General features: G+C 50.4%; 1 protein-coding gene across 3 annotated transcripts in view; it reads left to right on the forward strand.

Annotated features, from left to right (window-relative positions):
• EEF2K (eukaryotic elongation factor 2 kinase) overlaps positions 1–23,191 on the forward strand; it is a 61,284-nt gene that overhangs the window by 14,222 nt on the left and 23,871 nt on the right. For all 3 annotated transcript variants that reach the window (XM_059415103.1, XM_059415101.1, XM_059415102.1), the window contains exons 2-6: positions 1,554–1,875; positions 16,680–16,780; positions 20,225–20,285; positions 21,636–21,673; positions 22,068–22,239. In XM_059415103.1, coding sequence (XP_059271086.1) covers positions 1,630–1,875; positions 16,680–16,780; positions 20,225–20,285; positions 21,636–21,673; positions 22,068–22,239 — 618 coding nt within the window. In that variant the 5' untranslated portion in view covers positions 1,554–1,629. The remainder of the gene's footprint in view (positions 1–1,553; positions 1,876–16,679; positions 16,781–20,224; positions 20,286–21,635; positions 21,674–22,067; positions 22,240–23,191) is intronic.

Genomic DNA, 23,191 nt, shown 5'->3' on the forward strand with positions numbered 1-23,191 from the left:
CGCCTGGCTGGCTCAGTCGTTAAGTGTCTGCCTTCTGCTCAGGTCATAATCCCAGGGTCCTGGGATCGAGCCCTGCATCAGGCTCCCGGCTCAGCGGGAAGCCCTCTTCTCCCTCCCGCACTCCCCCTGCTTGTATTCCCTCTCTGTCAAATAAATAAATAAAGTCCTAAAAAAATAAAATAAAATAAGTCCTCTGATCTATGAATGCAGAATATCTTCCCCCCTTTTTTTTTTTAAAGATTTTATTTATTTATTTATTTGACAGAGATCACAAGTAGGCAGAGCTCTCTGCTGAGCAGAGAGCCTGATTTGGAGCTAGATCCCAGGACCCTGGGATTATGACCTGAGCACAAGGCAGAGGCTTAACCCACTGAGCCACCCAGGTGTCCCTCTTCCCTTTTTTTTTTTTAGATTTTTAATTTCTTTCAGTGTGTTATTTCAGTGTACAAGTCATGCACTTCTTTTATTAAATTTATTCCCAAATATTTTATTCTTTTTGATGTTCTTTATAGCTGGACTTATTTTCTTAATTTCTTCTTTGGATTTTTCATTGCTAGTGCACAGAAATACTGTTGAATTTTGTATTCGACAATCTTGCTGAACTTGTTCTTGACTCTTTTTGCATGTCTTTATATATCTGGAGCTTCCCCTTTTTCTGTAATAGTCACGTGACAGTGCACGGTATAGAAAGTCGTACTTAATTTAACAAACCTCTACTGACAGACATCGTGGGCTGTTAGCTTTTTTTTTTGTTTTTTTTCCTGTTATTGATCACGCTAAAGAGGACATTCTTTGGGTCACTCAACCATTCTCGGGATGTGTATAGAGCCCCAGTCTTTGCCACGCGCTCTTCAAGGCGCTGGGGATACAGACAGTAAGAGAGGAAAGCAGGTTTCAGCTTGGGAAAACCTCCCCGTAACGAATAAAGCAGAGAGAGATGTGTTAGGGGGTAGTGCAGGTGCGTTTGAGAGGAGTCCTTTGAATGGAGATTTCTCCAGGTTTCTCTTGAGTCAGGATCCAACTACTGAAAGGGAACCCACTATTGGAAGATGGGGAAGATTGTTCCAGGCACAGGGGTTAGCAAGTACAAAGGCCCTGGGGTGGAAATGGGCTGCCCGTATTCACCAAACAGAGAGCAAGCCATTGGGCCTGGAGAGGTGCCAAGGCCAGAGGAGAAGTGGGGCAGGGACCCGACTAAAGCCGGCCTTGTAGTCTTAAAAGCCACTGGAGAGAAGCTGCCGGAGGGTGTTAAGCCAAGGAACGATCTGATCTACTTTACCTTCTAAAAAAGATCACTCCCGTTGCTTAAGAAGCATTTATTTTCCCTGCCTCATTTCAGACACTGGGTTCTCCAAAGTGGAATTACTCGGTCGACGGGTTTGTACATTTAAAATGTGCTACATGCCGCCTGCCAAGTGTGCCTCCCCAAAGGGTGCTGTACTTTTCCCTCCGAGGGTGCCAGTTCTCTATGCCGCCGGGGGCACCCAAGGTGAGATGTACCGCGAGCTCTCACTCGCTGGGCCCCGGCACCCATTGTCTCGCTTCCCTTGTAGGACCCACACCGCTGTGTTTGCCCTGCGACTCTGGCTCTGCTGCCCGCCCCTTGGGTAACACGGGCCTCCCGGGAACATGGCAGACGAAGACCTCATTTTCCGCCTGGAAGGTGTTGACGCCGGCCAGACCCCCCGGGCTGGTCATGACGGGGACTCTGAGGCCGACAGCGATGATGAGGAAGGTTACTTCATCTGCCCCATCACCGATGACCCCAGGTCTCACCAGAATGGCAATTTCAAGGTTAATAACTACTCCAGCAACCTAACGAAGTGTGAACAGTACGGCTCCAGCGGGTCCCCCGCAAGCTCCTTCCATTTTAAGGTGAGTGGACCCCTACCCACCTGCCACGAGGGATCGGGGGAGCTGTTTGGGGTCTTCCCTGTGTTTCCAAAGCCTGGGCACCACTCTAAATTCTGCGTCAGGGGATATGTGTGTCACCCTGGGAGGATTTCCTTGGCTTAAAACAAGTTGCATTACTTTTGAGCAGGTGTTTTCGAAATAGCTGTGAAGACCCACTACTGGGTTGTGAAAACCTTAACCAGCTTTTTAAAAAAAATGCAGCAGAGCAGAATAGACTAGGAAATACGGGAGACCATTGCAAATTGTAAAGATTATATTTTTTTAAAAAAGATTTTATTTATTTGTTAGAGAAAGAGAGAGAGCATGAGAAGGGGGGGGCCAGAGGGAGAAGCACTCATCTCTGTCCCCAACGGGGGGCTCGAACTCATAACCCCATGATCAAGAGTCATGTGTTCTTCCAGCTGAGCCAGCCAGGTGCCTTGAAAAAAACTTAAATGGAATAATGTTCTCCCCTTATTAATTTGAGGCCCGCCCACAGAAGGTATCTGTTAGTACTGAAAGCAAGATGTACGGTACTGCTTTGGGATTGGGAATTGGAGTCACTCTTCTGTAACTTCAGAATTAATCTGTTTTTAGGAAATTAATAATTATAGTTCTTGGACAGTTGGTTATTTTCTTTTGTCAGGGCCAGAGTTCTAGATTAAGTCTCTCTGGGGCAGGCAGCTCTGGACACAGCCCTGTGGGTCCCCTCTGAAGTTGTAGGGGGCCACTGCGGGATTAGGTGGCGGCTTGTCTTGCTTTCCTGTCCTCAGCCAGCCCCTGAGCCGCACGCCCAGCCCCGTGGAGGGCCGCGTGGGAAGGGCCGGGGGACAGCCTGGCGTGCTTGTGTTCACTCTGGGCGGGGAGCTGGAGGAGACCCAGATGCTGAGGCATCCCGTACCTGGTGTGAGGGAATCCGGGTGCCAGCGGGGGCTGGGGCTCAGGGCTCAGGAAACAGAAGCCAGCTCACACCAGCTCAAGGGAAGAGGGTATTTATTTCTTGGGAGCCAAGGGAAGAAACAATGTCTGGCCTCTCAGGGGATGGGTCTAGGAACTGGAAATTAGCAGAGCTGTCTCTCTCTCTCTCTTTTTTTTAAAGGATTTTATTGTATTTATTTGACACAGAGAGACCCTGCGAGAGAGAGAACACAAGCAGGTGAGCAGCAGAAGGAGAGGGAAAAGCAAGCTTCCCGCTGAGCAGGAAGCCCGATGTGGGGCTTGATCCCAGGACCCTAGGATCCTGACCTGAGCTGAAGGCAGACGCTCAACGACCGAGCCACCCAGGGGTCCCTCTCTGTCTCTCTTTACCTGTTCTTTATTCTCCTCTGCCTCAGTGTACACATCAGGCAAATGGACCCCCACCAGCCCCAGCACCCCACATTACAGTTGGGGCCACATGCAAAGACAGATTGGACCCTCTCCATCCCAGCTGCAGACAAGGTTTGGGAGAGAACCAAGTGTTCTCTCTCTGACCCAGTCATTTCCTTTTTTTTTTTTTTAAGATTTTATTTATTTATTTGATAGAGAGAGATCACAAGTAGGCAAAGAGGCAGGCGGGGGTGGGGACGCAGGAAGCAGGTTCCCTGCTGAGCAGAGAGCCCGATGCGGGACTCGATCCCAGGACCCTGAGATCATGACCTGAGCCGAAGGCAGAGGCTTAACCCACTGAGCCGCCCAGGCGCCCCAAGAGGGCCTTATTTAAATTTTAAACCATGGTCCTAAGAGAACACTGTATTTACATTAAAACAGAGATGATGTTTCTTTTCTTTTTATATTTTATTCATTTATTTGACAGGGAGGGAGAGCGAGCACGAGCAGGGGGAACTGCAGGCAGAGGGCCAGGGAGAAGCAGGCTCCTGGTGAACAAAGAGCCTGACGTGGGGCTCCATCCCCAGGAGCCCAGGAACATGACCCAAGCCAAGGGTAGACGCTTTACCAACTGAGCCACCCAGACATCCCAGAGATGATGTTTCTATGTGATTCGACTTGACAGTTTGGTGGGAAGATCCATGAAAAGCCGTAAGGACAGTATGGACATAATTAGAATTTTTAAAATGGTAGCTATTTTTCTTTTTATATACTGTTAATTAAGAAGGCAAGTTGAAATATAATACAGTCCCACATTTATCAAAAAGATATATACAGGGGTGCCTGGGTGGCTCAGGGGGTTAAGCTGCTGCCTTTGGCTCGGGTCGTGATCTCAGGGTCCTGGGATCGAGTCCCGCATCGGGCTCTCTGCTGAGCGGAGAGCCTGCTTCCTCCTCTCTCTCTCTCTCTCTCTCTCTGCCTGCCTCTCTGCCTACTTGTGCTCTCTCTCTGTCACATAAATAAATAAAATCTTAAAAAAAAAAAAAATCCTCACCAAGGATGGGCGCAGGCATGGTCCCCAGGGGCCCCTCGGGCTCTGCTCACCCCACACCTCTCCCTGTTCCTGGAACAGGTTTCCCTTTTCACGCCTCTGCCTGGAAGCTCTTTAAACTAATGTCTCAGTCTGGTCTGTTAAAGCGATTGTTCTGGCTCCCTCGGGATGTGGTTTTCAGACACCCTGCCCTGGCTATCTCTTGAGCATTCTCTGGGGCTCCGAGCGGACCTCTGCGTGCATCTGTCAGCCGCTGCCTGCAAGGCTGGGCACGATCTGACTGCACTTGCCCTTCCCTGCACTGGGTCGAATGACCAGTTACGGACCAGTCGTGCCTCTTGGCTGTCCACCGTCCCAGGTAACGGAAAGCCCGTTCCGTGGGATTCCTGTTGCCCGAGGCAGCTTTGGAGGGGCGACAGCAGCTCCGTTTTCCAAACCTCACTCCGCCTGGCCGTCCCCGAAGGGGACGTGTTTTCTGTTTACTGTTGACATGGCAACCGGGGTTGTTCAACCAAAATGGCCTCCAGAGAGGCGTCACCCTGGCAAGGACCCGGCGTGTGGTGTGAACGGTCCAATTCTGTCACTGTCAAGGCCACGGCCTTCCAACTGGCTCCCCGGAGGATGGTGGTGGGGTTGTTCTGGGGGCCGCCCTCTTGATAGAACATCAGGCAGCCCAGCAAGGATGTTTATAGAATTTGCTGTGACTTGGAAAAGTGCTTCTGCTCTGGAGTTAAACTCAGATAGAATATAGAGTCTAGGGGCACCTGGGTGGCTCAGTGGGTTAAGCCTCTGCCTTCGGCTCAGGTCATGATCCCAGGGACCTGGAATCGAGCCCCGCATCGGGCTCTCTGCTCAGCGGGGAGCCTGCTTCCTCCTCTTTCTCTGCCTGCCTCTCTGCCTGCTTGTGATCTCTGTCAAAAAAATAAATGACATCTTAAAAAGAAAAAAAGAATATAGAGTATAGTTCCGGCTTTGTAATACACACTCACACATGCACACTTGTACACGCAACAAAAGCCTGGAAGGGAGAATATCAGTGCTCCAAAATGGGTAGGATCTGGAGAGATCGCGTTTTCTTTCCCCTGTTCTGTTGTTTCTCCACTGTCTAAAATGAGCACGCATATATTTTAAATTTTTCAATAAAGTAGGAAATTTGGGACACCCAGGTGGCTCAGTCTGTTCAACATCTGCCTTCGGCTCAGGTCATGATCTCAGGGTCCTGGGATCGAGCCCCCTGGCGGGCTCTCTGCTCAGAGGGGAGCCTGCTTCTCCTGCCACCCCTCCCCCCGGTTTGTGCTCTCTCTCACTCTCAAATAAATAAATAAAATCTTTAAAAAAGAAATAAAGGGGGAAATTTTATTTTTAAAAATTGTTTTCCTGGCCTGGGAGTATCTTGGGGATCATTCCATATTCTATCTCTTTTACCGACCTACCTACCTACTACATACCTTTATCTACCTATTTATTTATTTTTTACCTCTTTTATTTCCCTTTTTAAAATTTATTTGTGGGGGCAGAGGGAGAGGGAGAGAATCCCAAGCACATTCCACACGGAGTGTAGAGCCTGACACAGGGCTTAATCTCTGGACCCTGAGGTTGTGATCTGAGCCAAAATCAAGAGTCAGATGCTTAACCAACTGAGCTGCCCAGGGGCCCCTCGTCTCTTTTATTTTTAGAGTGAATTGTATTCTGTCACATGATGTCCATGGATTTCTGGAGCCAGCCCTCTTCTTGGGAGGACACTTCTCCTTATGTGTATATCTAAGCAAACTTTAAAATACACGTACAGTGGTCCCTGGGTGGCTCAGTGGGTTAAAGCCTCTGCCTTAGGCTCAGGTCATGATCTCAGGGTCCTGGGATCCAGCCCTGCCTCAGGCTCTCTGCTCAGCGGGGAGCCTGCTTCCCCCTCTCTCTCTGCCTGCTGCTCTGCTTACTTGTGATCTCTGTCTGTCAAATGAATAAATAAAATCTTAAAAAAAAAAAAAGTACATTTCCTAATACATAAATAAATATATATCTAAGGTTAAAAAAATAAAATTCAAACCGTATCCAAGGCAGAGTGATAAGTGAGCCCCCCCCCCCCCCCCCCCCCCCCTTCCCCGGGGGATGTCCTTCCAGAGGCGTTCCCGGCCTGTATAAGCACGCGCAGGTGTATGACCCTCCCCTTTTCTTTTTTATGGGAATGTTAGGTGTCTGCAAACCTGTTCTGCAATCTTGCTGTCTTCCCTTACGGGCACAGATGAGCTGACATCAGCTGGCCCTTACGTAACCACCGTAACCACCGCCGTGCGAAGGGCAGTCACGTGCGAAGGGCAGTCACGGCTCTCCACACTTGACTCGTATTTGATCTGTACAGAAGTCTTGGGAGGAAGGGCAGAGATGGCCAGCCTGAGGCTCTGGGATCTGAATCACTCGATGGTCTTTGTGACCGCAGCATGTGGCAGCTAATTTGTTGTTTCTGAAGGCTGAATATCGTGTCTGGAAGCCCCATGAGTTGAGCCAGTCCCTCGTGGGTGGGTAGCAAGGTCATTTCCAGTCTTTGGCGACCGCAAACGGCTCTTCCAAAAACATCTCTCTGTCCATATGGCCTTGTGCCTGTGCACGGGCGCACCTGCCACGTTAAAGCCCCAGACCTCTAAGAGGTCGCACCGGTGTCTGCCGCTCACGCGGTGTGAGCACACTGGCTCCCCACACCCCTGTCGGAAGACTTTGGTGATTCCAGTTCTGTTTTCAGCCCACCAAGGGTGGCTCCAACAGCTGGGGCAGAGGACAGCAGTTACCCCAGAAGGAGATGGAAATGATAGCATCCAGTGACTTAGAGGGAAGAGAGATGTCCCTGCCCACCCCGAGCCCCAGGAAGCCCCACCCTGGCAGGACTGGGCTTCTGTCCCTGCCCGGTGACCGCAGGAAGCTCTGTGCATACCCAGAGGTGATGAACATTTTGGGGCTCTGCCCAGTGCTTTGGGAGTGCACAACCAGACAGAGAAGCTTAGGCATCTAGCAGTCCAGAAAGCTCTGGACCTCCAGCAAGCGGAGGGCCTGCTGGGCAGATGAAGGGGGACTCTGGCAGTGGCAGGAGGTCACCGGGTGACCTGTGTCTGAAAAACAGGAGGGGGCTGTGGAGACGCAAGCCCGACTGCTGGGACCCCTCTCTCCGACGTCTGTGCAGGTGCTCAGATCCTTTGTGGAAATGTCCTGGGGGTACGAGGGGCCCCTTCTTTAACTTTGTCCAATTTTTTTAGCAGCTTTATTGCAATAGAATTCATATAACATAGAGTTTACCCGTTGGGGATGTCCAGTGCAGCAGCTTGAAATACATTTATACGATTCTGCATGCACAACCCCAGTATCAATTTTATTTTATTTATTTTTAAAAGATTTTATTTATTTATTTGACAGACAGAGATCACAACTAGGCAGAGAGGCAGGCAGAGAGAGAGAGGAGGAAGCAGGCTCCCTGTGGAGCAGAGATCCTGAGGCGGGGCTTGATCCCAGGACCCTGGGATCATGACCTGAGCCAAAGGCAGAGGCTTTTAACCCTCTGAGCCGCCCAGGCGCCCCACCAGTATCAATTTTAGCCCATCTTCTTAGCCCTAAAAAGAAACCGCACACCCCTTAGCCATACCCAGGATCCCGAGTCCACCCAGCCTCTGGCAGCCACTAATCTACTTTCAGTATCTGTGGATTTGCCTGTGCTGGACATTTCATAGAAATTGGATTACATAACATGGGGTCTTTTGTGTCTGGCTTCTTGGTGCAACATTGTTGAGGTTCCTCCGTGGAGAACCCTGTGTCCATGCTTGTTTTTCATTGATGAATACTATCCCGGCGCATGGAGATACCATTTTTTTTTAAAGTTTCTATTTATTTATTAGCGCAAGCAGGGGGAGCAGCAGAGGCAGAGGGAGAAACAGTTTCCCCACTGAGCAGGGAGCCCAACCCAGGGGTCGATTCCGGGACCCTGGGATCATGACCTGAGCTGAACACGTTCAGCCCGCTGAGCTGCCCAGGTCCCCTGTTGATCGGCATTTGGGTCACATGGTCATACTCAGTTTGGTTCTCCAACTCCCTTTTTGCAAAAGAGTGGGGAATTGGGGCTTGACGGGCTTGGTCTGAGTTCGGGGTCTGCCGGCTCCGGGTCGCCGCAGGTCTATAGGCAGGTTTCTTCCTTGCTCTCCGAGCCTCAGGCACCTTCTCGGTGGACTGGGGAGCTGTCCTGCCTGCTGGCCTGCGCTTCAGTGCAGTCGCTGTGATGCAGTCTGGGCTTCTGTCTGGGGAGGGGCTTCTAGGAGGCACGAGTGTTATACCGCCCCAGGGAATGTTACTGCTTTGCCGGTTTTTTTTTTTTTCTTTTTTAAGATTTGATTTATTTATTTGAGAGAGGAGAACACACACACACAGGGGCAGAAGGGCAGAGGGAGAAGGAGAAGCAGACTCCCCGCGGAGCAGGGAGCCCAACACAAGGCTCCATCCCAGGACCGCAGGACCGTGACCTGAGCCACAGGCCAACGCTTAACCAACTGAGCCACCCCGGTGCCCCAGCTTTTATGATTTTCGTCCTTCCCAGCCTTTCCTCTCTCGCCCTGGCTCTGAATCCCACTGCGGGGACACCAGCAGCAACTACTCCCTTTGACAAAGATTTCTTTACAACTTTTGGCTTTATTTCTTTGGCAGTCACTTGTTTGGTTGCTTATAGAAGTCCTCTCTGTTCCTGGCAGAAAGCAGTGAGAGTGTAGATATAATTGCTACGGAGGTCCTAGTGTGTATTTCGGTCTTTTCTGTATTTTACTATAAATAGAGACTTGACTAAGTAGGGATTTTTATTACAATAATAAGATCACGTATATATGCTCTTCAGTGACCAGTTTTTCTTGGCACACGAGAGATGGTGCATATCTTTCCATATTAGTAGATGTGGATCTGGTTCCTCTTTTTGTCTTAACGTCTCCCTGGCAGCCCATCGTATGGACGCAGCACCGTTGGGGTAGGCATTTCCTCTTGCGGGCAGCTTCCAGGGTTTTTGCTGCCGTAGTCAGTACCGTGTTCCCTGGAGGTTGCATGAAGCCTCTGTAGGCGTGCGGTCCGGACCGGGGCAGCCACACAGCCCTGTGGCTCCCTCCGCAGTGAACAACCAAGCAAGAAGCTCGCTTCCCCCCTTCTTCCCGCTGCTTTTCTGCATCCCTGGGGGTAGCCAGCAGGGGCGAGGCAGGCTGACCTAGAGCTCGAGTTTCTTAGAGTCTATGGGAAGGATTGTAGGAAAAACATTGTATGACATCCACTGCGAGAGTAACTTGATATCTCGGGGAGGACTTAGGCAGCCTCTGGATGCTTCCTCACGTAAGATCAGAGGATTGCTCTGTCAGTGGTCGTAAGAACAGTGATGTAAGAGCAGCGCCAAGTCAGCAGTAACATCCCATGTGCCGGAGAAACTGCAAACATGTTACCTGCGTATCCGGCCTCATGCTGGCGTATTCCAGGAAATTGGTTGTTACTATTATTATATATTAGGTATTTATGTATTTAAAGATTTTATTTATTTATTTGAGAGTTGAGAGGTCAGCAGGAGAAGCAGACTCCCCGCCGAGCAAGGAGCCCGATGTGGGACTCAATCCCAGGACTCCAGGATCATGCCCTGAGCCGAAGGCAGTTGCTTAACTGAGCCACCCAGGCGCCCTTGTATTTATTTTTATTCTGTACTCTTCTTTGAGGAACCAAAGATTTTTCCACTCTCCAGGCAAGGTTATATTTTCCTTTTTAGGAACCGCCCCCCCCGGGGCCCCCCCATTCTGAGCAAGATAGTGTGCACCAACAACTGAGTTTGGATCTTTATTTTAGTTTGTCTTAGTTTTTGAAAAAGATTTCATTTATTTATTAGAGAGAGCATGAGCGGGGCAGGGGGCGCGGGAGAAGCAGACTGTCTGATGAGCGCAGAGCCCGAGGGCCTCGATCCCAGGACGCGGAGATGATGACCTGAGCCAAAGGCACTTAATGAACTGAGCCACCCAGGCACCCTTATTTTATTTTATATATTCTTATTTTACTTATTTATTTTTTAAATACTTTATTTATTTATTTATTTGGCAGACAGAGATCACAAGTAGGCAGAGAGGCAGGGAGAGAGAGAGGAGGAAGCAGGCTCCCTGCCGAGCGGAGAGCCCGATGCGGGACTCGATCCCAGGACCCTGGGATCATGACATGAGCTGAAGGCAGAGGCTCTAAAGCTCCCAGGTGCCCTGCACTTCTATTTTTTCTTTTTTTCCAGATCTTTAGAACTAGAGAACATGAGAGCTAGCAGGGCCTTGAGAATCCCCTAACCCGGTGATCTTTGTTAACTTTGACTTAAGCATGCCTTTCCTATTCCATATTCAGAGTGTTAATGTTCTCGTAGTGAAAACAGGCGCACAATGTAGATAAAGCTGAAGTCTCCTTGACCATCCCCGATCCTCCTCCTATTCCCAGAGAAGACCATTTTAGATTCATTTGGTATAAGGCACTTTCAGACCTCTTTCCTGTCCTCATACATAAAGATACACGTATGTGTATATGTACAGACACGCTCATTCTTAGAAATGCGTAGTGCTGGTTTGTGGGTTTCCTCCACCAGTTAATGGTGTTATACTGTTTCCATTATTCAGCAACTTGCCTTTTTTCCCCCTAAACAGTTAGTCTTGGAGATTGCTCATTCAACACCTTGACCCTTTTTTTTTTTTTTTTTAAATAATCTGTACACCCAACGTAGGGCTAGAATTCATGACCCCCAAGATCAAGAATCACATGCTTTTCTGAATGAGCCAGCCAGATGGCCCCACATGTTGATTTTTTTTTTTCTTTAAAGTAAGCTCCACGGCCAGCGTGGAGCCCAGTGTGGGGCTTGAACTCACAGCCCTGACATGGAGACCTGGGCCGATACCAAGAGTCAGATGCTTAACTGACTGAGCCACCTGGGTGTTGTTTTTTTTTTTTTCCCCTTGAAGATTTTATTTATTTATTTGACAGAGATTACAAGTAGGCAGAGAGAAGCTGGGGGCAGGGAGCAGGCTCCCTGCTGAGCAGAGAGCCCTATGCAGGGCTCGATCCCAGGACCCTGAGATCATGACCAGAGCTGAAGGCAGAGGCTTTAACCCACTGAGCCACCCAGGCACTCTTAGCCATCCGGTGTCTTGAACACACCTCACCTTGATCTTTTTTTTTTTAAAGATGTTATATATTTATTTGAGAGAGAAGGAAAGGGAATGCACATGAGTTGGGGAAGGGCCAAAGCCACCCAGGCACCCCACACCTTGATTTTAGCCAAAAGGCCGAGAAGCGATACACCTTGATTTTTTTTTTTTTTTAAGATTTTATTTATTTATTTGACCGAGAGAGAGATCACAAGTAGGCAGAGAGGCAGGCAGAGAGAGGGGGAAGCAGGCTCCCCGCTGAGCAGAGAGCCCAATGCGGGCCTTGATCCCAGGACCCTGGGATCATGACCTGAGCTGAAGGCAGAGGCTTCAACCCACTGAGCCACCCAGGCGCCCCACCTTGATCTTTTTAATGACTCTGTTCTACTATACCAAGAGTGTACAATCTTCTCCCTGGGCACACGCAGGTTTTCAGCAATGCCCGAGAGTTCTCTAGCATCATAAGTGCAGGCCCATCCTTGGCTGCTCACCTGTGCACATCTGGGTAGGTGACCAGGGTGGCTGGGTCACGAGGCAGTGAAAGCCCTACCGGATGGCTGTCAGGTGACAGTACTTGCTTCTCCCACTCTTGGGGTCTGAGAGGACCCACTTCTCCAGCCTCCATAAACACCTGTTTTTCTTAACCCGACGGGTAAAATAGCACACCGGTGCTCCACAGCTTCTTTTGGCGCTGTTAACTGTAAAGAGCATTGTAAATGTCAGCGAGCTGCTCTTTCTTTGGGGGAGAAACGTGTCTAGTCCAGGTGGGGGGAGCAGGAAAAACATTTGGCCACTATTAGTCAAAATGTTCTTCGTTGTTCTTTGTAAACAAGGAAATGGAGGATCGCACAATTAGTCAGCGCAGGGTGGGAACCAGAGTCGAGGGAACAAATCTTCGTCCAGGACTTTTTATGTTCCTTCAAAGAAACGCTGGTGGCATTAAACCCGCCCGTGCCAACAAGGCGTGCCACGATTCTTTTCTGGGTTTGGCAGAAAGTAATTTTGATCCTATGGAATAACACGCCCTCAAATTCTGAAATATTTTTTCTTTTTTTTTTTTTTTTTTTTCCATTTGGAGCCATAGCCTCCAGCCAGGAGGTAATTTCCTCACTGAATGGGGAGAGTTGGGGAGCGTTTGAGTCACTGGTTGAGAGAGTACAGTGGGACGGGGGAGAGCCACGTGTCCCAGGCAGGGCATAGAGCACCAGGACGGATGGACGGACAGACGGATGGACGGACCCTCGGCTCAGCACACTGCAACTTCCCTGACAGGCTGGGATCAGACCCGCTGCCGTTCACAGTAGCTAGAATAGGAAAAGAGAGAGTGGTATCTTTTTTTTTTTTTTTTTTTTGTGCAGAGATTCAGGAGCTGTTTTAGTTCTAAACATGTCTGCGGCGCGGTTATTTATAACAGGGAAAAATCAGTGACAAGCTCAAAGTCTAACAGCGGAGAACCACAGGGGAGCGGTGATGTCAGTAGTGACTTAGCTATTCCAGCTAACTTGCAAGTCCATGATGTCATGTTTGTGTTTAAAATATGTAAGGGGGGGCGCCTGGGTGGTTCAGTGGGTTAAGCCGCTGCCTTCGGCTCAGGTCATGATCTCAGGGTCCTGGGATCGAGCCCCGCATCAGTCTCTTTGCTCAGCAGGGAGCCTGCTTCCCCCATCTCTCTCTGCCTGCCTCTCTGCCTATTTATTTTAAATAAATAAAATCTTTAAAAAAAAAAAAAAAGTAAGGATGGGGGTGCCTGAGTGGCTCAGCCGGTTGAGCGTCGGACTCTTGGCTTTGGCTCAGGTCGTGATCTCCTGGGTCGTGGGATCCAGCCCCCTGTGGGGACTGCGCTCAGCGGAGAGTCTGCTGGAAGATTCTCACCCTCTACCCCTCCCCCGACTTGTGCATGTGAGCTGGCTCGCTCTCGCTCGCTCTCCAAGAAATCTTTAAAAAAAACTAAAATAAATATTTAAATGATATGTTCTCTGCCTCTTGGAGTGTCATTTAGGAGAAATTTTTTGGAGGAGAACTCCCAATTTGTCCATTTTAAATGTGACCCAGCAATTACACTTCCGAGAGAAATGTCCTACCAGGATTTTGCACAGTTGGCGTTAAGGATTTTACATAGGACGGTGTTCACTTTAGGGCCGCCTGCGCTGGGGATTATTGGAGAGAATCCCAGTATCCATCAGCTGAGGTTAGAGAAATGCCTGAAGGTACATTTATATAATTGTGTGTCTCACAACTGCAGAAGGAAAGTGGGGTCGGCCCAGCCTGCCTATATGTATGACATGGGCTCTGGTCCGATGCTATATTCCTGTGTGTTAGCAAATGCAGAGGAACAAACTTAGAATCTACGTCGGCCATCAGCTGTGGTTTTCAGAGCACTGGGTCACAAAGTACTTTCACTTTCTACTTTGCATTCTGTAGTGTGTGTGGTTTTTTTACAGTAAACAGATCATACATTTGGAAGCAGGAAAGTAAGATCCCTGTATATAAAGTACCAGTCCCCATGGGCCCACTCTCCTGAAAGGCTGTAAACTATTTTTTTAAAAAATTAATTTATTTATTTGACAGAGAGAGATCACAAGTAGGCAGAGAGGCAGGCAGAGAGAGAGGAGGAAGCAGGCTCTCCACCAAGCAGAGAGTCCGATACAGGGCTCAATCCCAAGACCCTGGGATCCCGACCGGAGCCGAAGGCAGAGGCTTTAACCCACTGAACCACCCAGGCGCCCTGTAAACTGTATTTACAGTGTGATTCCAGTTGTACGAAAGATGTACTAGAAGGATCTGCAAAAGAACAAGCCCAAAGCATTGGGCAGTCATTGCTCTGGGTCGATGACGCGTGGTGGGTTTGAATTTTGTCTTCTCTCTTTTCTGAGTGTTTTCATTAAGCATGAATTTGCTTTCAAATTGGAAGAAAGAAATTCTGGGCTTTGTTTTTGGACTTTGCGGAGATTGGAATCCCAAGCCCTCATGAAACCTGCGTGTGCACGTGTTTCTCGGAAAGCTCGGTCGCTCTGCCTTCTCTGCTCATGGGCAGGATCCCAACCGGGAGGCCGAGGCTCAGGCCGGCCGCACGCTTGGGTTGCTGTCCTGTCTGGGCCTGAGCCCGTGGGAAGCTGAGCTCCACAGGGCTAGTCCTGATCACTGAGGGATCCCAATGGCAGGTGAGGAGGTCGGGAACTGCTGTGGGTCTGCCACCCCCAGTGTTCAGCCCCCGCCCCATCGTGGCTCAGGCTCTGGCCAGGAAAGGAGTTTTGACCTCACTGATCCTGGAAGGAGCAGGAAGAGATGGTGACCCAGGGTGGGTGCTGGAGTATAGGGAGGGGCCAGGGAAGGGTTCTACCTTGGGGATTATAAAAGCAATAAAATGAGCTTTTTTTTTTTTTTTAAAGATTTTATTTATTTATTTGAGAGAGAGACAGTGAGAGAGTACATGAGCAAGGAGAAGGTCAGAGAGAGAAGCAGACTCCCCGTGGAGCTGGGAGCCCGATGTGGGACTCGATCCTGGGACTCTGGGATCATGACCTGAGCCGAAGGCAGTCGTCCAACCAACTGAGCCACCCAGGTGTCCCTAAAATGAGCTTTTTAAAACAAGAAACGGGGGGCGCCTGGGTTGGCTCAGTGGGTTAAGCCGCTGCCTTCGGCTCGGGTCATGATCTCAGGGTCCTGGGATCGAGTCCCACGTCGGGCTCTCTGCTCAGCAGGGAGCCTGCTTCCTTCTCTCTCTCTCTCTGCCTGCCTCTCAGTGTACTTGTGATTTCTCTCTGTCAAATAAACAAATAAAATCTTAAAAAAAAAAAAATAAATTTTAAAACAAGAAACGGGGTTGGGAGGTGATATTGTTGAGAATCAGCCTTGTCTCCATAATGTACCTTGCTCATCTTTCCCAGTGAATACCCAGAAACCCTGGTTCTCAAAGGTTTTAAAAATTTAGGGGGCTATTTTGGGTTCCCACAATGGTGCAGGGCACTAAGGCATTGAGAAGGTAGAGGGCATGGATGCTAAAAGCCTGAAATGGGCAAGGCAGTCCTGTACAAGGAATATTCCTGTGACCCCAGGACCTTGGAATGTCTCATGGGAATCTGTTCCTAATTATCTGAGCCCAGAACTTAGGGCTCTGTTAATGTAAAGGCAACATATCTTTGGCGTGGTTAGAGATACTCTGAGTTTAGGAAGATGGTGTTGTCTACAATTTTCATTTAGGGCGATGAAAGTGATTTATACAGTATTTCCAAAAAGGTGACGTTGGCTCTGATAGGGTCCAGAGTTCCCACCCAGAGTAAGCACAGTTGTTTGAAAGGGCTCTGTAGCATTTCCAGTGGGTATAATCAAAGTGTATTTAATCAGTCCCCACAGGTGGGCATTGGGTTGAATTCAGTTTTGTACGTGTATGTTTACTCATATATTTCTCTAGGACACGTTTCTAGATGTAGAACTGCTGGGTCAGAATACAGGAATTCACATTGTTGATCTCAGTGTATTGCCAGGTTGCCTTCGGAGGCAGTTTAGACCCACTGACCGTATGCGAGGGCACCCGTTTCCCCATATCCTGGCCAGCACCGGTTATGAAAGGTCATTAAAGTGTTTTCCAGTCTGGGGGCGCCCAGGTGGCTCAGTCCGTTACACGTCCAACTCTTGATTTCAGCTTGGGTCATGATCTCAGGTTCCTGGGATGGAGCCCGGATTCAGGCTCCCCACTGAGGGGCGGGAGTCTGCTCGAGATTTCCTCCCCGCCCGCGTCCTAACCCCCAACTTGCACATGCACTCGTGCTCTCTCTCTCGCTCTCTCTCCGCAAAATAAATAAATCTTTAAAATGTGCTTCCCGGGCGCCTGGGTGGCTCAGTGGGTTGGGCCACTGCCTTCGGCTCAGGTCATGGTCTCGGAGTCCTGGGATTGAGTCCCACGTCAGGCTCTCGGCTCAGCAGGGAGCCTGCTTCCTCCTCTCTCTCTCTGCCTGCCTCTCTGCCTACTTGTGATCTCTCTCTGTCAAACAAATAAATAAAATCTTAAAAAATAAAAAAATTAAAAAAAAAATAAAATGTGCTTCCCTACGTGCATTATGTTTCTTTGGTTTCATAGTTCAGATATGTCTCTCCTGCCCGGGGTCTGTTGGGAGCTCGATTCCTGAAAGGATCACTGATGGGAGTATTATTTCTCTCTCACTTCCGGAGTCTGCTGGGAACAGCGCTGGGAAATCACGGGGGAGGAGGAGGCCGGGGCAGCCCTGCCCCACAGCCCCTGCTCTAACATTTCCCTCTGCCTTTTGCAGGAAGCTTGGAAGCATGCAATCGAGAAGGCCAAACACATGCCCGACCCCTGGGCCGAGTTCCACCTGGAGGATATTGCCACGGAATGTGCCACGCGTCACAGGTCGGCAGCTTGTCCAGGGCTGCTGTATGGCCCCAGGTCTTGAGGCGTCCTTGGGGGTCTGGGTCCTGCCTCTGCTCAGAATCACTGAGGCCTAAGTACCTTTGGAGGCCAAGGAGAAGGGAATAATAATAGCATCCGCCCATGAGCATTTCTGCATGCTTCCGGCACTGGGTGTTACCTCCTCCACTCCTTGGTGTGGTTGGTCCTCTAATGGACGAGGTGGTCAGGCAGGCCCAAGCCATGCTGCAGTAACAAATAACTCCACCGGCTCAGTGAGGGGGTGCTACGCTTTTCACTCGAGTGAAGTTGGCTGAGAGCCCAGCGACCATGGGGGGCCGCTCGGGGACCCCGCTACTCCCATGTCGTGGTTCCACGGTCTCTCCACGTGGCCCCTGGTTGCCACTGAAGGGAGAGTGAATGCGTGTAGATAGCACGTGAGCTCTTTGATGCCTTGGCCCCAGGAAGATGCACAGATGGAGCTGTGACCGTCTAGATTTCCTATTAGGAAAGGGAGAGGAGTTATGTGAGGGGGTTTCAGGAAGAAAGAAAATAGCAAAATGCTACCACCAAGGGTAACTGTGATGACAGTAGCTCCTACGTGTTGAATCTGTGGGACAGGCACTATTTGAAGCCCTCTGTGTGTGTGTATTCGTTAAAAAAAGCCTGAAGTAGGAACCATGGCAAGTATTTGGGGCCACTCTTGAGAATCTGATGAGGGTCATCCCAGAAAGCTGCACACGTATGTCTGATTTTGTGCATAATATTAGAGGGCTCTTGGACACGTCCTGGAGTCCACCCGCCGTCCTGTGACCTCTGTAGAGCCCTCCAGTCTGAGAGTCCTCTAAGCCAACACCCTGAGGTCCCATAATTGCCCCAGGGAGATAGAGGTTTGCCCAGGGTTACCTGGGTAGTTAATAAGCTAACCTTCTTCTTCTTCTTCTTCTTTTTTTTTTTTTTTTAGATTTTATTTATTTATGACAGACAGAGATGACAAGTAGGCAGAGAGGCAGGCAGAAAGAAAGGAAGGGAAGCAGGCTCCCCGCTGAGCAGAGAGCCGATGCGGGGCTCGATCCCAGGATCCTGAGATCATGACCTGAGCCGAAGGCAGAAGCTGAGCCACCCGGGTGCCCCAATAAGCTAACCTTCTGACTCTCAGCTCAGGGTCTTTCCATTAGAACTCTGTTTCAAATGCAAGTGACAGAAACCTAGTTCACAGTGTTCAGCATAGAAAGGAATGTTTGGCTCACACATGTGGACTTCAGGTATGGCTGGTTCCAGATGCTCGAGGACACTTTGACCTTTGACCTCAGATAGATTCTCTTGTATCAGTGGCATAAATGCCCCCAAGAGCCCCCACATTTCATTTCACCCAATAGAAGAGGATCTTTTCTTTCTCCAGTAGTTTTAAAGAGAAGTTCCATAATAGAATGTCATTGGTCTGGCTTTGGTTATATGCCCCTCTCTGATGCAGTCATGTGCCAGGGAGCTTGGATCTTATACTGCAAGCCAGAAGGTGCTGGGGATCGGTTCTGCCCAGTCTGCATATTCTGAGAGTGGAGGATGGTGGTCCCCTAACGGAAATTGGGACTGAAAGGAGAGGGATCAGATGCCCGGCAGGCCGAAACAGTGTAAATTTCTAAATCTTTCTACGACACGTCCCTGCTCCTGCCTGTGAGGAGATGGCTCAGAGCCTGGCATGCACCCCCTCCCCACCACTGGAAACCTACCTCCTAGCAGGCCCTGGGGACTGTACTGGCAGCTAAGGTCAGCATTGTGGGGACTCCAGCAGGGGAGGGTGTGGACTCTGTTCCTCCCCAACTGTAAGGCCAGCATGGTGACTGGTTGGTCACTAGGCAACCCAGGGAGTCCCCTGGAAAAGCAGATCCCCAATGCTGAGCTGGCTCTGTGTGTCCTGGAGCTCTGTGGGTGCAGGGACCGAGCCAGACTATTTCCCCGCTGAAGCGGCTGCTGGCAGAGAGAGCTCAGGCTTCGATGGCTAGAATCTCCAGAAAATTTCTAAACTGGAACACTTCCTTGTTGGTTTCTGGTGGTGCTGGCTGCCCCTTTGTTGGGACAGATTTCCTGTTCACATGGATGGTACCCAGGCTGGCTCGGAGCAAGGCTGTGGTTGCAACTGACCGGGGTCTGCATCCTGGGCCCTCGGGCAAGTGACTCACCTCTCTGAGCTGCAGTTTCCCCACCTGGAAAGCGGGCGCCATCATGGTGCCAATCTAACAGAGCCGCTGCGAAGGTTAATTGAAGAGATCTGTTTAAACACCCTGCTCAGTGAACTTGGAGCAACTCTGACCTGTATGGGGTCAGTGGTTCTGAAGGACAAATGAGATCCTTCTGATACCCCATATCTCCCTCGTCCCTCAACTTCCGGCTGCCTCTCAGCCTTCAGTCTTGTTTGGAAGTGAGGGTAGACTTTTCCTTTACCTTCGTCTCTAGGTAGTGATAATAATCGTCATCATTGCCATTATTTATTGAACACAGGACATGGGTTGATTGGAGGCAACTTGCGGCTCTGGCCCCCATCCCTGCCCCCGGCCTGGGAGAGGTTCCCTGCCAGGCCTCTGCTTGTCTTTCCCTGTAGAGGTTCCAGGCTCTGAGAAGCCTGTTCTCACGGAGCTGGGAGTGGTCTGGAGTCCGTCCCGCCGAGGGGTGGGCCAGGGAGGCCTCTGCTAGCGCTAAAAACACCTCAGCCCTGGGGGAGGTTTTAGAATTTAGGGATTTAGTGAGCTGAGGCGCTCTCTCGACCAGGCAAATGTGTTTGAGGCTCAGCCAGGCCTGGCTGAACCAGATTTACTCTGTGGAGATTCCTGAGAAAGAAGAGATGGTAATGTTCTGGAACCTTCCCTGTCTTATTCTGCCTTGGGTGTCCTCCAGCAGCCCCTTCCTCAGCTGGACTCAGGGACAGGACCTCCCCTACCCGTTCCTGCCCTAGGACACAAGCCCAGCTACCCGTCCTGGGCCTCACACAGGTGCCCAGCAAGAGAGCGGGCACTGCCGCCTCCTGTCCTGGGACATGCCATTTTTTGTGTAGATTGGTTAAAATAAGGATATTGATTTATTCAGTTGTTCATCCGACTTGGGTGTATTAAGCTTCCACAAGCACCGGGCCCTGCGGTGAAGAAGACAGACACAGGCCTGGCTTTGTGGGGTCCAAGGCGGGGGGCCAGATGGGGGAGCAGACCCACACACAGCACAAGTGTTGGGCAACACACTGGAGAGGAAGGGCCAGTGTGGGGGCCGGCCAGTGTGGGGGGCTTGGGAGGGGACAGAGACTGTCCACAGACCCACCCCGGGCAATTGGCTGGGCCTGTGGATAGGGCGTTCTCAGTCCCAAGGGCAGCGAGAAGCCAGAATAGTCTTTTGCTTTTATCCAGTGGGTGAGAGGACCATGGTATAGACGCTGTACCCAGGGCTGGCTTCTCTCTGCAGGTACAATGCTGTCACCGGCGAGTGGCTAGAAGATGAGGTTCTGATCAAGATGGCGTCTCAGGTGAGCCTTCCGCGGCCGTGTGGGCAGGGCTGAGGGCGGATTCCTCCTCAGCAGACTTCGGTCCCTGCTCCCTCCCTTTCACACTCACATGACTAACTTTGGGGCATTCTTTCTATTACTGTGTATTTATTTTATTTTTATAAGTTTTTTTAATAACTTTTTATAACTTTTATTGAGATATAATTCACACACTATGCAGCGTAGCCGTTTAAAGTATATGGGTTTGGTGTAGTCACAGAAATGTGCCTCCATCACCACAACCAATTCCAGAACGTTTCATTATCTGCGGAAGAAACTCTGTACTTACCCACCGGCAGCCAGCCTCGTCTCCCCCAGCTCTAGACAACTGCTAGTCTACCCCTGTCTCTGTAGGCTTACCTATACTGGCCTTTTTATTTTTATATTTTTTTAAGATTTTATTTATTATTTGAAACAGATCACAAGTAGGCAGAGAGGCAGGCAGAGAGAGAGAGGAGGAAGCAGGCTCCCCGCTGAGCAGAGAGCCCGATGTGGGGCTCGATCCCAGGACCCTGGGATCATGACCTGAGCCGAAGGCAGAGGTCTTACCCCACTAAGCCACATAGGCTCCCTGTATGTATGCTTTTGAGTATGGCTTCTTCTGCTCAGCATTTTGTCTGTGATGAGTTCATACTTGTTTTTGCTAGACCCATCATTTATAGAACAATACAGAATAATAGAACAGAACAACAGGGTATACTCACTCTGGTTGCTATATGGTGTTCCGAATGAGTAGACCTGATTATTTATCCGTTATACTCTTGATGGACATTTAGGCTGTTTCCACTACTTTTCTTCTCTTTTTCTTTTCTCTTTAAGATCTTATTTATTGGAGAGAGAGGGGGGTGGAGGCACAGTGGGAGAGGGACAAGCAGACTCTGCTGAGTGCAGAGCCGGACGTGAGGCTCGATCCCACAACCCTGAGACCATGACCCGAGCTGAAATCAAGAGTTGGATGCTTAGCTGACTGAGCCACCCAGGCTCCCCTCCACCCTTTTTCTGTTCTAGGGAACAGAAAAGCAGGGCTACAAAAACATTCTTTGACATGCTAGGTTACCTCCATAACATCTTCACCCCGTGAGTGTTCTTCCCCTCCCCCTCAGCCAGGGTTTTGGGGAGCAGGTGGCCTTGTCATCCCCCGAAACCTCCAGGCTAGAGGTTTGGTCAGGCTTTAGCGCCAGGGTAACGGAGGGAGGGCTCAGGAATTTTAGGATTAAGATGAGGTCCAGGTACCCATGTGGTGGGTGATGTCCGAGGGGAGAATCTCTTCCTGACTCAGGACTCGTTCTGGTGGGACATGGAGCCTGATAAGGCTCGCGTGGTCTCTTTTAGCCCTTCGGCCGTGGAGCGATGCGGGAGTGCTTCAGAACGTAAGTGACTCGGCCTGGCTCTCGGGGGACCTGCCTGGACTTCATGCTCTTAAGAGTGGGGGCCTTGCAACATTTCTGGCCGGGAAACCGAGACAGCAGCCTCTGCTTGTAGGCTGAGTGTCTCTCTCTCTGGTGTCCGCCGGACCACGCGTTTGCCCTGCTGTGGAGGGAGCCCCCTCTGGGGGGCGGGGGGCACTCAGGGAGAACTTGGAGTATCCCACTAAATTCCACTCTGATGTGTGGAGGCCACAAGAGGTGGGTTAAGAGACCTTTAACAGTGTCGGTTCAGCCTCTTCCCAGCCCTTTGAAGGATGCAGGGGGTCAGGCTGGGTTCCTGGTGGACCCAAGAGCCCAGGCAGACCCTCTGCTGTCTCCCCCTCTCCCCTGCCCCCAGGAAGAAGCTCTCCAACTTCCTGCACACTCAGCAGTGGAAGGGGGCCTCGAACTACGTGGCAAAGCGCTACATCGAGTCTGTGGACAGGGACGTGTACTTTGAGGACGTGCGTCTACAGATGGAGGCCAAGCTCTGGGGAGAGGAGTATAATCGGCACAAGCCCCCCAAACAGGTCTGTGGCGCCCCTCCCGGCCACCTCCACCTTCCCACACAAGGCGGCCAGGGATGAGACTGGAGACAAAGTTAACCGTGGTGCCAGTCATGGTTCCCTTCACGGTCTTAACAGAAGCCAATAAGAGCCATCATCTGTTGAGCACGATTCACTATATGCAGTCATTTATAACTAAAAACAGAGAACTCAGGTTGTTTGAGGTTAGGATGTTTTGATCCCATTTACGGATGGGATCTATTAGGACTTTTTTTTTGCAGATATTAGCAACCTCAAAAGGGCTTCATGCTAAAAGGGAATTTACTACCTCATGTAACAGAAAGAGGGCTGGCTGCAGGTAAGGCTGGATCCAGGACCAGGCAGGTTGTTGAGAATCTCCCCCGCACCCCCATGTCCAGCCTTGGTGTTCTTCTGTGGGCCATGAGCAGCTGCGGGCTCACTTCCTGTCTTCTCAGAAACCTTGGTGCCAGGACAATACCTGTTTTCCCAGAAGTTCCAGTGGAAGTCTCAGAACTGGGTTTCATTGCCTCCGCTTAGGTCAGGTGCCTGTTGCTGAGCTAGTCACAATAGCCAGGGGAGGGGATATGCAGATCGGGCAGGCCTGGGCCATATGCTCCCCCTTAGAGGCAGCAATGTGGGTCCTTCCCCCAGACTGTGCAGACTGAGATGGGTGGCTCCCAAGAAAAAGCAGAAGGAGAGGAGAAGGGGTAGTGTGTCTGCCCCTGGGGGAGCCCCAGGCCCAAAGGGGTTAAGTGACCTGCCCCAACAGGCAGGAAGGAGCCAGGACTCAAAGCCAGGTGTTTCAGGCCCCTGCCCACTTGGCTTCTGCAGATGAGCCCCCAGGTTGTTTAGCGAACCTGGGCAAAGCAGAGTTTCCTGTTGCCTGTGGGCATTGGAGAAACAGCACCTGTGGGCATTGGAGAAACAGCACCTGTGGGCATTGGAGAAACAGCAC

The sequence above is a fragment of the Mustela nigripes genome, chromosome 11 (genome assembly GCF_022355385.1).
Source record: "Mustela nigripes isolate SB6536 chromosome 11, MUSNIG.SB6536, whole genome shotgun sequence".
Classification (NCBI taxonomy): domain Eukaryota; kingdom Metazoa; phylum Chordata; class Mammalia; order Carnivora; family Mustelidae; genus Mustela; species Mustela nigripes.